The sequence below is a fragment of the Hoplias malabaricus genome, chromosome X1 (assembly GCF_029633855.1).
Source record: "Hoplias malabaricus isolate fHopMal1 chromosome X1, fHopMal1.hap1, whole genome shotgun sequence".
NCBI classification, from domain to species: domain Eukaryota; kingdom Metazoa; phylum Chordata; class Actinopteri; order Characiformes; family Erythrinidae; genus Hoplias; species Hoplias malabaricus.
The window spans coordinates 9,713,838-9,725,552 of NC_089818.1; the positions used below are offsets into that span (position 1 = coordinate 9,713,838).

Sequence of the window (11,715 nt, forward strand, 5' to 3'; positions counted from 1 at the left end):
CAGGTGAGAGTGACGTGGGCCCTTTAAGGGCTGCCAAACACAATACTAAGAGGTGGTGGCCCTGCACCATCCTAATTGCGTCAATATGCGCCACCGCAATTCACTTTTTACCGCATGCTGCAGACGATTGACTTCGGCCTTCATGGGCCATTAATAACACACACACTGCCTTGTCACTCTCTGACACACACACTGTTTTCCCCTCTCTTTTTCTCACACACACACCTCAAGTGGTCAGGAAGCAAAACACAGCGCTGTTTGACAAATTCGAGACGTTTTATAAATAATGAAAAGGTGGCGGTCGTATGCTGTAAATCAGGGTCTCTTCAGGGAAACCACGCCGCTACTAAGTCTGCACTAATACCCTCCAACAAAACCCAGAGCCGTTACTTACTCGCCTTGAATTATTGAGGCGATCGAACACTCTGACTATGAAGAGAACACTGCCTTCCAAAAGAGTTCCTTAGAAGTGTTTAAATGCTTTAAAAAGGACATGTTGTCCCCATTTTCCACAAGTGAGCACAGTTCGGAGTGTTAATGAAATGTGTTTGACAGCTCAAAACACCACAAACACCAAACTCTGCAGCGGCGTTCTCTCTCTGTCTCAACAGCTCTGTTCAGAACGGCCGCTTTCAGCCCATGTTCCTGTAAATGATAATGAGCCGCTCGCTGTTCACCCCGACCCTGAGCGCACAGCAGTGAGGAGCGAGGAGGACTCTGACTCAAACCAAGTTTATTTTCCCTGAGCTTGTTTTCCAGGTGATTCAGAGCGATGCAGGTAGTACTTGCTTGTCGTTTGTGATCGGGTGAGATGTTAATCGAACTCTAGTCTGTCTCAGACGTGAAATAAAAGTAGATTTAATGGCAGAAAATGGGGTACCTGCACCACTGGGTGTCCTCCTGATAAAGCTTTGACTGCTCCGCGGCTGCCCTCCGTCTCGTAGTGTGCGCGGTGGTGGGATTTGGGCTGGACTTCGATCTGCAGGCTGTAGGGGCCCGAACACGACGGCAGCTGCCAATCAAGAGCCGGCAGGGACGGGCTGCCAATCAAAGCACAAAACAGTTCCTCAGGATTTATGGATCACACACACACACACGTATAAATCCAAGCACTACGAACCAGACTTTCTGTGCCAAGTGCTTGGATTTGAACTCTTCCATTTCATCATTGCCTCTAATCTAATCAACTGAAGTCATAGCCTGACAGAGCTGGCTTCCAGAGCCTGGCTGCTAATTGGAGACCTTTCTTCAGAAGAATTAATGAAGGAGGCATGTGTTCCACTTGGAGAAATCCATGCTTTCTATCACGAGCTGACAGCTCATCAGGAGCAAGGCTCCACAAAATGCAGCCAGGGGTGAATTTGGTGAATTGTGTGATTAAATTAAAGATTTAAAAAAATAGGTTTAGTGTTGTACAGGAGCCTTTCAGGACGGCTGACATGAACCTATAAAAGAACTCAAAGGCTTATCCCATCAAGGCTCCGTGGTCATAAAAACTGTTTTTGTCAACGTCAAAGTTAGTAAATGTCGAAGTTTTGTCAACGTCGAAGACATTTTTTTGGAATAAACTTTAAGAAAACTTACCACATTTGACAACAAATGTTATTATTATTGTTTATTGTTATTTTAAATACAGTAGTGTCGCAGTCACACAGCTCCAGGGGCCTGGAAGTTGTGGGTTTGAATCAACCACACTCCTCACAGACAGTCACCCGGAGGAAACCCACACTGTCTGTGAGGAGTGTGGTGTGTTCTCCCTGTGTCTGCGTGAGTTTCCTCCCACAGTCCAAAAACACACGTTGGTAGGTGGATTGGTGACTCAAAATTGTCCGTAGGTGTGAGTGTGTGAGTGAATGTGTGTGTGTGTGTCTGTGTTGCCCTGTGAAGGACTGGCGCCCCCTCCAGGGTGTATTCCCGCCTTGATTCCAGGTAGGCTCTGGACCCACTGCGACCCTGAACTGGATAAGGGTTACAGATGATGAATGAATGAATATTTTATAAATCACATTGCTTCATTTTTAAACACATTCTACATATGTTTCAATTATTTTGCTGAATATTAATTCAGCATTAATTAATTAATTCAGAATTTTAATAACAATTATTTCCTACATTCATAATGACTGTAATTAATAAACACATGAATTTAATCATTTGTTCTCTCAATTTAAAAAATAAATAAATAAAAAATAAAAGGTATAATTGAAGCCAGGGTTGTTTTATAAAATTATGTATTTCTTAGCGAAACTAGATCATTTTATAGGGAGTACTACAGACATCAAGATTGGATGGTGAAAATGAGGCAATGTTATTGGTTAATGTAAGTTCTCCACATCCGCAGGCCCCTGCCTATGTAATCTCACATCAGAAGGGGTTCTACTGTAGAAACAGTCACTGCACTTTGATTTAAGATCACGAGGAAGCAGCAGTGATGTATTTTAAAGCGCACGGCGCAATGACTTCAACTTCATATGAACTAGGACTTGTGAACAACAAGAAAAACAAGTTCTGTTTTGATTTCAGCTGGACTTTAACAAGGCCCTAATAATTCCTTCTGTCAATGTAATGAATTGCTCCCTTAGTTTAACTCAACGGTTCCAGAATAACGCCTCACTCCATGTGACTAATTAAAGGGAATGATTTATTATATTGAGGGGACACATTGGTTAAACTGTGGGAACATTTATCAAACTGAGAAAGCGCACTGTCAAACTGAGGAAATCGTTTATAAGATTGAAACAGAGTGTTTGAAGCCACTAAATATTTTCCCAAATGTCCACAAGTCCATCCCAAAGCAACCCTTCTTTTCGGAGGATTCGGGGAGCGACCGCAGTGTGTTTTGTTTTGTGTTTATTCTGTCTCCATGTCGGCAGGGTCCTGAGACCTGAGAGGAGCTGGCGAACACATTCCCACATGAGGCACGCGGTTATCCAGCGCAAAAACACGCTCCAGCGGAACCGCGTTGCACCGCGGCCGGATGTCTGGACGACATGGAGCCGAGGGGACACAGCGGCTCGAGTGGCTGAAATCTCAGAACTCTCTGCGTGTTCCCTGACCTGAAACGAACCGGCTTCCCCCGCACTTTTATCGGCCCAAGGGTGTAGAGGACCCTCGGCCAGCCCCATCAGCACTGACACCATCACTTCCTGTCCCCCACTATCACCATCAAACACTTGATTTCCGGCAGGAAAGTGTGCCAGAGAAGGAAGAGAGAGAGACACACACACACACACACACACACACACACACACACACACACACACACACACACACACACACACACACACACACACACACACACACACACACACACACACACACACACACACACACACACACACACACACACACACACACACACACACACACACACACACACACACACACACACACACACTAAAAATGAGGATAAAACAAAATACTAAAATTATGTTTGTGTGGTTGCTATAGAAACAGGGCTGTACACACACAATGATATGAATTTGAAACTTAAAAAAAAAAAAAAAATTTCTGCGTCAATGTTTAGGAGCCGTCTCTCAAACCAGGATTAAGTCTAGTTCTGAACAGACATTTCACATTGAAAAGAAAACGTAGTCTAAACCTAGGCTTAATCCCAGTCTGAGAAGTCAACCCTTGGTGTGTACTGTATCCACTGTGGCCTTTGAAGATAAAGTAAACTCTCTTTTATGTTAAATAAACAAGCACTACTTTAAGAAACCAGAAAAAACTCTGCGCTGACGAAAAGATGCAGCGTGTTTGCATTTTTCAGTTTGCACTTGGATACTTCACAGAGAGAGGCACAATCTGGATGTAAACACCCATAAATCATAAGACACACGCCCTCCTTTCATGATCAAATCGTCGCTGTGTGACTGTAACACGGCTGTAAATCAACGCTACCAAAGCCAAGCGTTTGAACCTGCTCCAGGCTGAATACAGTAGCAGCAGAGAAATGGGCTTCTACTTCAACACTCAGTTCTATTCTAAGGGGTGGTCATTATTATCACTTTAATAAAGTTCTAACAACACTGATGTAATTCGTATTCTGTCAAACTGCAGGCTCCATGAAAAAAGGGCTCTGATTTAGTAACTGACAAAAGCCAGTAAGCATCGAATAGTGGTGTCCCACTCCATTTAAAACAGCATAGCAACAAGGAGGTGAGGGGATCATACTTAAAAAGAGCACATATTCTACAGAGTTCTGGTCTTAAAGGAGCCTCTGTGACCTGCTTTTTGCGGTCAAAATACCACCAAGATCATGCCCCACAGTCACATTCTCCCCCTGTCTAATCAGCTCTGTTATCAGCCCCTGTTCCTTTAAATGATAATGAGCCGCTCACTGTTGACCCCGACCCAAGCGCACAGAGGGGCGAGGTGCAGAAACTGTGGGTTTTAGCCGTTTTTGCTCGGTTCTCTTTCTTCTACATTCTCGTTTTCTACGTTTTTAGAAAATGTGACAATTGTAAAAATTAAACCACAGCGGAAAATCAGAAAGAATTGTTTTATCCCGTGTTTTCAGACTTAGGCAGCCACGATTGGTCTGGTTTCACAGTGTGTTTTCTGTATCTGTACCTAGACAACCTACCCCCTATCTATGATATTGCTGTATCAGTGGTCTACAAACCTGATGTAAGGCTTGGGCTTGGGCCAGGTGTAGGGATGCGGAGGCACATCCAGGAAGCCAGGGCAGTAGCTCTCCTTCTTGAAGGGCAGACGGCCAGCACTGGAGTAGTCGTCCTGGCAGAGCTCCGTGGCCCCGGCCATGCCATCTCCTCCAGGCTCCACCTTCAGGCTCACGGAGGGATTGTGCTCTAGGATGGTTTTGCGAGATTTTGGGGGGACGCCGTCGCTGAGGTCGGTTAGGCCGTCCGTGCTGAGAGCGTTGATGGCTGCTACGATGGCCGAGTTGGTGTACTGGTTGGTGGTGGCTGTGGTGGTGGTGGTGATGCTAGTGCCTAGCCAAATGTCGTCAGCCAAGTCCCTGAGCCTGGGAGAACCCTGTGGTGAGGTCCCAGGCGACTGGTTGGGCGAATATGATGGCTGCCTGTAGGGGGCACCGTTGAAGCTGTATTTCCGTTTGCCGGCGCTGCAGATCGGCGAGTTGGGGCGGGAATTGCGAGGAGCGGCTCCGGTCCAGCTGTCGTCGTTGGCGACAGGGGCATGTGGAGAGGTGGAAGGCGAGTGCTGAGGGGAGGGGACGGAGCCGGGGGCGTGAGGGCACGACAGCAAGGAGGAGGAGCCTTTGGGCGAGACACAGGGGGACTGCCAAGGGGAATTCTGGGGTGAGTTGTCGTAGTTATAGAAGCCTGATTCATATGAAGCCTCAGAGTTGCAGCTGCGAGAGGACAGGCTGCTGGCCGGACTCAAGCAGCTCGGGTCGCGGTAGCCTTCGATGTTGGGCAGGGTTAAGGTTACGATGTTGACTCGCTTGGCCACGGGGTCCATGCTGCCACTCTCCTCCACCTGCTCCTCGGGCATCTGCCCATACGTTGTGATCTCGATGCGGGGGCTCTCCAAAGGTGGTGCCCCATTAGGTCTGAGACCATGGGACAGGTAATAACCCGGGGCCATGGCACTGTCATGGAGCCCGTAGCTCGTCTGGTGGCAGGAGGAGACGGAGATGACAGGGCTGGTCTGGAGGCTGTGGTATTGAGACGCCAGACAGGGGTTTCCCATGCCCAGGGGCAGAGACAGGCTCACATTGGGCGTGTAGCTAAAAGCCTCTGTGAAGACAAAATAGTAGATGTGAATAAGGGCTTTCTGATTTTAACCATTTCACAACTGTCTGGTTGCAACTGTTTATTTATAGATGGTCACGGTTATTTAAGCAGATTAGCCTTTACCTTTAATACGCTTTATCAAACGTAAGTCAATGTGAAATATAATAGGTGTACAAATAAGATTTTTATACAACATATGACTGTAATTCAAACATTCTCCTCGTCATTTTACGGTAACTGTTATTACCGTAGATACCAAGATCTCATGTTGTTCAACCAAAAATAAACAAAAAATTTAGTTGTTTGGAAATTGAAAGTTCTGTTTTAGGGCGGCACGGTGGTGCAGCAGGTAGGTGTAGCAGTCACACAGCTCCAGGGGCCTGGAGGTTGTGGGTTCGGTTTCCACTCCGGGTGACAGTCTGTGAGGAGTATGGTGTGTTCTCTCTGTGTCTGCGTGGGTTTCCTCCGGGTGACTGTCTGTGAGGAGTGTGGTGTGTTCTCCCTGTGTCTGCGTGGGTTTCCTCCAGGTGACTGTCTGTGAGGAGTGTGGTGTGTTCTCCATGTGTCTGCGTGGGTTTCCTCCGGGTGACTGTCTGTGAGGAGTGTGGTGTGTTCTCCCTGTGTCTGCGTGGGTTTCCTCCGGGTGACTGTCTGTGAGGAGTGTGGTGTGTTCTCTCGGTGTCTGCATGGGTTTCCTCCGGGTGCTCCGGTTTCCTCCCACAGTCCAAAAAACACACGTTGGTAGGTGGATTGGCGACTCAAAGTGTCCATAGGTGTGAGTGTGTGAGTGAGTGTGTGTGTGTGTGTGTTGCCCTGTGAAGGACTGGCGCCCCCTCCAGGGTGTATTCCCGTCTTGCGCCCAATGATTCTAGGTAGACTCTGGACCCACCGCGACCCTGAACTTACAAATAACGAATGAATGAAAGTTCTGTTTTTGGGAATAATGCAGTATTCAAAACAATTTGTGATATTTGGATTAGATGATTTAAGGATGGTGATTTTGGTGTTTAGTGATTAGTGATTGTGAACGTAGTGTATTTATTCTAAAATCTTACATTATATATAAAAATCATAATTGACATAATTGAAATTGTTTTATTTATGACATCACACACACCCTAATAAACTTGATGTAGAGATTAACCTGAGGTCATCGAGTTGTCATCGAGTTTAGACTTCTAAAGGACAGCAAATATATTAAATGCAAATTCAAGCTCAGGCCAACAAACTTCTTACATTCTTTTAGCTTCACACTGTCACTATTCTGAAACAGATAAAAAAAAAAACACTGCTGTAAGCTTGAGCAGTGAAGCACTTTTTTTTGTGGCAGTCCCCCTCAACCTCGTTCTATATTTGCTAACCACAGCCGTACGCAAACAGGACACCACGTGAAACGATGAACCTGTCTTGCACCAGTGAATGCGTGGGCAGAGCACCTAAAATTAGTCCATGACTGACTATTTCCAGAAGCAGATGCACCCCAGATAAAATCAGCAATTCTTCAATAGGTTTTTGTGGTTGAACACAACTTCTGCATTTAGCCTTTCTAGCAGCGCATCGATTTGAACAGCAACCTGAGTGAAATTTGGATGGAAATAATAGTTTCTCGGCTTCTGCTTTTCACTTTCATCTCTTTCTTTGTCTTCGTCTGGCTGTTTCTCTGCGATGGGCAATGTGCAAGGATTGAGGCATCACAGCTAATGAACCTCGGGATACAGCGGCTGTCACTCAACGTTTCTAACACTTCACTGAAGAAAAGTCAATGTAAACAGAACTTTAAAATGAAACATAGTTTTTTTAAATCCATGAAAAATGGATCATGATAATGATGTCATGTCATTTCTATCAGCCCTACTCTACTAGACCACACCACAGCGGCACGGATAACACACGCGTGAATAAAAGAGAACACCCTTATGACTAATATGCCAATGTAGAAATACTGTACTGAATTGATCACAATATGGAAAACTCTTCACAAACATAATCAAACAAGCACACACACACACACAGTCAGCACACACACCTGTCAACACACCTCTCTCCGTCTCCTGCTCTCCTCCTCGGCTGCTGTACTCAAACAGAAAACTGAAGTCAAACTCTGGCTCTTTCTGGCTGGACCCCATCTTCGTCCCCAGCCCGGTGTGTGAGTGAACACTAGTCTATTAGCCACTCCAGGAGTGTAGCAGTGACATCCTGTTCACACACACCAGCTCTTATCTCTTCCTTGCTCACGTAACACCAACAAAAAAGAAAGTGAGGTGGCCGCCTCTTTCTGAGGGTTTTCTCAAAACCAGATCCACCCCTCGCTGCTTTCCTTTTAACTCTGATGCGCTCTCAGTGATTCACTCGCGCAGGCTGCAGCAGTAGTTAGCTCTATTTACGCCGCATAATCAAGCACACAGGGGCTTTCTCCCTGCCAGCCTCACACTCCTTTGCATCTTTCAGGCTCACTGGAGTCGGGAAGGGAAGTGATCTTCCGCCGGCTGTTCATTCATCCAGCACGTGCACAAAACGCATGGCGGAGTAAAGAAGAAGTAGCCCCTGGTGTCGGATTTTTGCTGTATGCAAAGTAAGAGTGGGCGTTGTGGTCAAAGCTAACGTTCTGATGCATAGCTTTCACGACACAAAGGCAGTATTTGATGCATTTGAAGTGCTTCAGAAAAGTGGGACTGGGCTAAAAAAGTAAAATACATGCATTGTATTCACATTTATTTATGAGGATAACAAACAAGTTTAAAGTTGTTGCTACTTTTGCCTTTAAAGTAACACGAGGTAGTATTTTCACTTTAAATTGACAGTGTCAAAATCAACGCGGTGGTTCACTGACCTGCACTAGAGACAACAGAGCCTCAGCCATTGCGACTCCAGGTTCAGCACTGCAGAAACTGCACTATGTAACATTTGGAGGAGCGTAGGAAACTACCCCTCACCCTCCGCCTTGATTTCGGCACAGTGTTGTGAAAGTGAATCACACCTTGAAACTGTAGGGGGAGCCCTGTTCCTTCTCGAACCTTCTGAACTGCTGCTAAAGCAACATCACTGCAACTCAACACACGTGCAGGAGAACGCAAAATGCTAATTCTGTTGTAGATCTCTTTAGCCCTACTCACCCGGAGAGAGAGAGAGAGAGACATGATCTCATGGGCTCCCAGCCATGAACGATAACTTATTCTAATAACAATAACATGTCGTCATATCGGCCACAACCAAACGGCAAAGTGGACCCCTATTCACGTGTGTAGCTCGGAGTAAAACGAAGGGTTGTTACAGTCACCCGCAAGCACAGAGGCCGGTCTGGCTAATTGCGCGTCTGGGTGAATTGTGGGTAGGAGGCACCACAGAGGGAGAGACAAGGGTTTGGGTAAAGGGAAGAGGGGTACAGAAAACTGCAGCCGTCAGCAGCCTGAAGTGGTAGGGAGGACACACACACACACACACACACACACACACTGTTATCAATTATGAGGCTTAAATGCCATGGACTGAAATGAATAATAATGCTCTCCTCACCACAGTAATACACTCCCCAAAACCACACAGACAGACAGAAGTCGGCAGAAAGTCCATGACATCAGCGCTGGGGCCCACTGCCTTCTGGATGAAGTGTGTGAGACGCAGATTTGCTTTTGCTGATCTGTGATCAAGGGCAGGTTCACTGTGTGCGCATTTAGGGTTTCGCTGATACGATGGTTTACTGTTATCGTGATAAACAGAGTCATGATATGCTTCTCTGAGTGTATCCTAGGTGTCCTCAGTGCCTGAAAAACGTAACCGCATGTACATTAAAGATATTAATGGACAGGATTAAACTATTTTTGATGTAAATATCTGCATAAACATTTATATAAGGTAACAATTTTATTCAGGCTCTAGCTTCATAATTAAGTACAATGGAGATACTGTAATGGCTGGCTAATTTGACTGAACAACATCAACAACCAGTGTGCACTAGCTACATAAGCTGCATGTGATTCCTAGCTGGCATTATGCCAGCCAATTATGCCAATATCTCTTTATTTAATTTTTTTGTTAATTTACTAATTTTATGCCACTTATTAGAATTTTTTCCACCAAGGCTTTGCCATTTTTCCAGACCCTTGTATCCATCGTCAATTACCGACACCGGAAATAATCAAACAGGCTACAGATTATTGTTAAAAACATGTTTAAATATGATACTATATTGTATCTCCAGTGCCTGAGCTCAACGCAGCACACACACTTTCATCCCTACCCGCACAACTATGTCACCAAAGTACGTTCTTCACGTCCAAACCAGAAGAGCATGTAAAAAAATAAATGAGACAGCAATAATGCAGCGTATTGATGCATCTACAACATACAGTATGTAGCATATTCTATTTGTGGCAATACCAGCTGCGCAACAATGCTATAAACAAAACAGGAGCGATAAAATTGACTACTTGTGGTTTCAAGGGGAAAATATTTTTTTTTCAGTTTTCCATGACAGATAGAGTGAGCAGATTGTGTGAGAAGCACTCGAGATTATAAACAGGAACCTACGACGAGGCTTTATCACATGGTAAAGACCTAGAAAGATAATCTGATTATCACTATTATAATCCTGTGTTGTATTACTATGCTCTGTTCTATTGTATCTCATTCATTTCCACAGATGTATTCATCGGAGAATAGTGACCGTTACTGACTGGATATCGATGATGAAAATAATAACAAATATGATCCGATACTGTAACAAATCTACCATCACACTGCTGAAAGAAATGCCATGTTGTTAGCTGTGTATTACGTCCTCGGGGGCAGCAGAGTGAGTCATTTTAAAGTAAGGATGAGGGGCTTTGCTGAAATATCATACAATTAACTTACATTTTGGCGATACAGTGATTCATTCACACACTGTTAGGACCTATGAATAAAGACCTGTTGCTTGCCAAATAGTGAGTGCACATTTATCTCCACTATTAAAATGTTACTGTGTCTTCTCTGTATATCAGCATCATTATAGTGCTCCTACACTTTCACTGAGACCCTACATTTGTTTAATCATAATTTTAAAGTGGATGTGGCCTAATTTAAAGTCTTTAATAAACATTGTTAATAAACCTTTTAGAAATGTGTTCTTAAAGTGCTACCCCCGGGCCATCTTCATGAATTCAGTTCATTTATTTTGCCTTTTATCTGCGACAGATAATCTTCCATTCGTTACAGTGATATAATAAATCTTATATTTAGCGGTTTAGCTGATCTTTCAGAGTTAAGAACTAGTTTAAAGCTTGAAAACGCACTCAAATCCGTTGAAATAAGTCGTGAAAATGCTCGTACACATTGCCCTCAGTGCCCTGTTTACTCGCTCTGCCTGAGGCGCTAGTGAAGTTGAGGCTAGTGTGAAAAAAAAAAACAAACAACAACAAGTACGTCACAGTTACCTTCTTCAGCAGATGTCATAGTGGAGTTGAGCTGGAAATGTGGATGAACTAAACCCGGTTTAAACGGCGGTGGCGGTTCTCCTCCTGAACGCAGGGTGAGGGAGTCAGTGGCGGGCATTCACCTCGGAGAGCAGCTGAAAGCGATTAATCGTTCAACCGTGTTCCCATCACCTCAGTCGCACTGCGGTCACCGACGACTTTCCTCCCGGTGTTTTTGTTTTTTCTTCTTCTTTTTTACGCCGTATGCGCTCTGCTTCTACTCCTCATTTCTCTCTCTATCGCTCTCTTTCTACTTTCCTCTCCTCCTCTCACTGCGGGCTCCCGGCGCAGTGACGGAGCCGTAGCTGCAGCGCTCCCACTTTTAAACCTGGAAAACACCTCCCGGTCCCGCCCTCCGAACGATCACATGCACCTTCAGCGCTCGGTCTCTCCTCCGCGGAGGGATTCCTCCCGCCGAGGATTCACAACCAGGATTCAGTTTCAGGGAACCGACTCTCTTGAACACCCACGTTCGATGAATTGAACCTCGTTCTAGGAATCAACGTCAAGGGAAGTGTGATTCGAATGTGGCTAACCGATTCAGA

General features: G+C 45.2%; 1 protein-coding gene across 1 annotated transcript in view; it reads right to left on the reverse strand.

Annotated features, from left to right (window-relative positions):
* Positions 1-11,474, reverse strand: part of LOC136675895 (nuclear factor of activated T-cells, cytoplasmic 1-like) — a 107,024-nt gene extending 95,550 nt beyond the window's left edge. The window contains exons 1-3 of the mRNA XM_066652695.1: positions 11,132-11,474; positions 4,625-5,723; positions 881-1,040 (exon numbers count right to left, since the gene is read on the reverse strand). Coding sequence (XP_066508792.1) covers positions 881-1,040; positions 4,625-5,723; positions 11,132-11,249 — 1,377 coding nt within the window. The 5' untranslated portion in view covers positions 11,250-11,474. The remainder of the gene's footprint in view (positions 1-880; positions 1,041-4,624; positions 5,724-11,131) is intronic.
* Between the last annotated feature and the right edge of the window lie 241 nt (positions 11,475-11,715).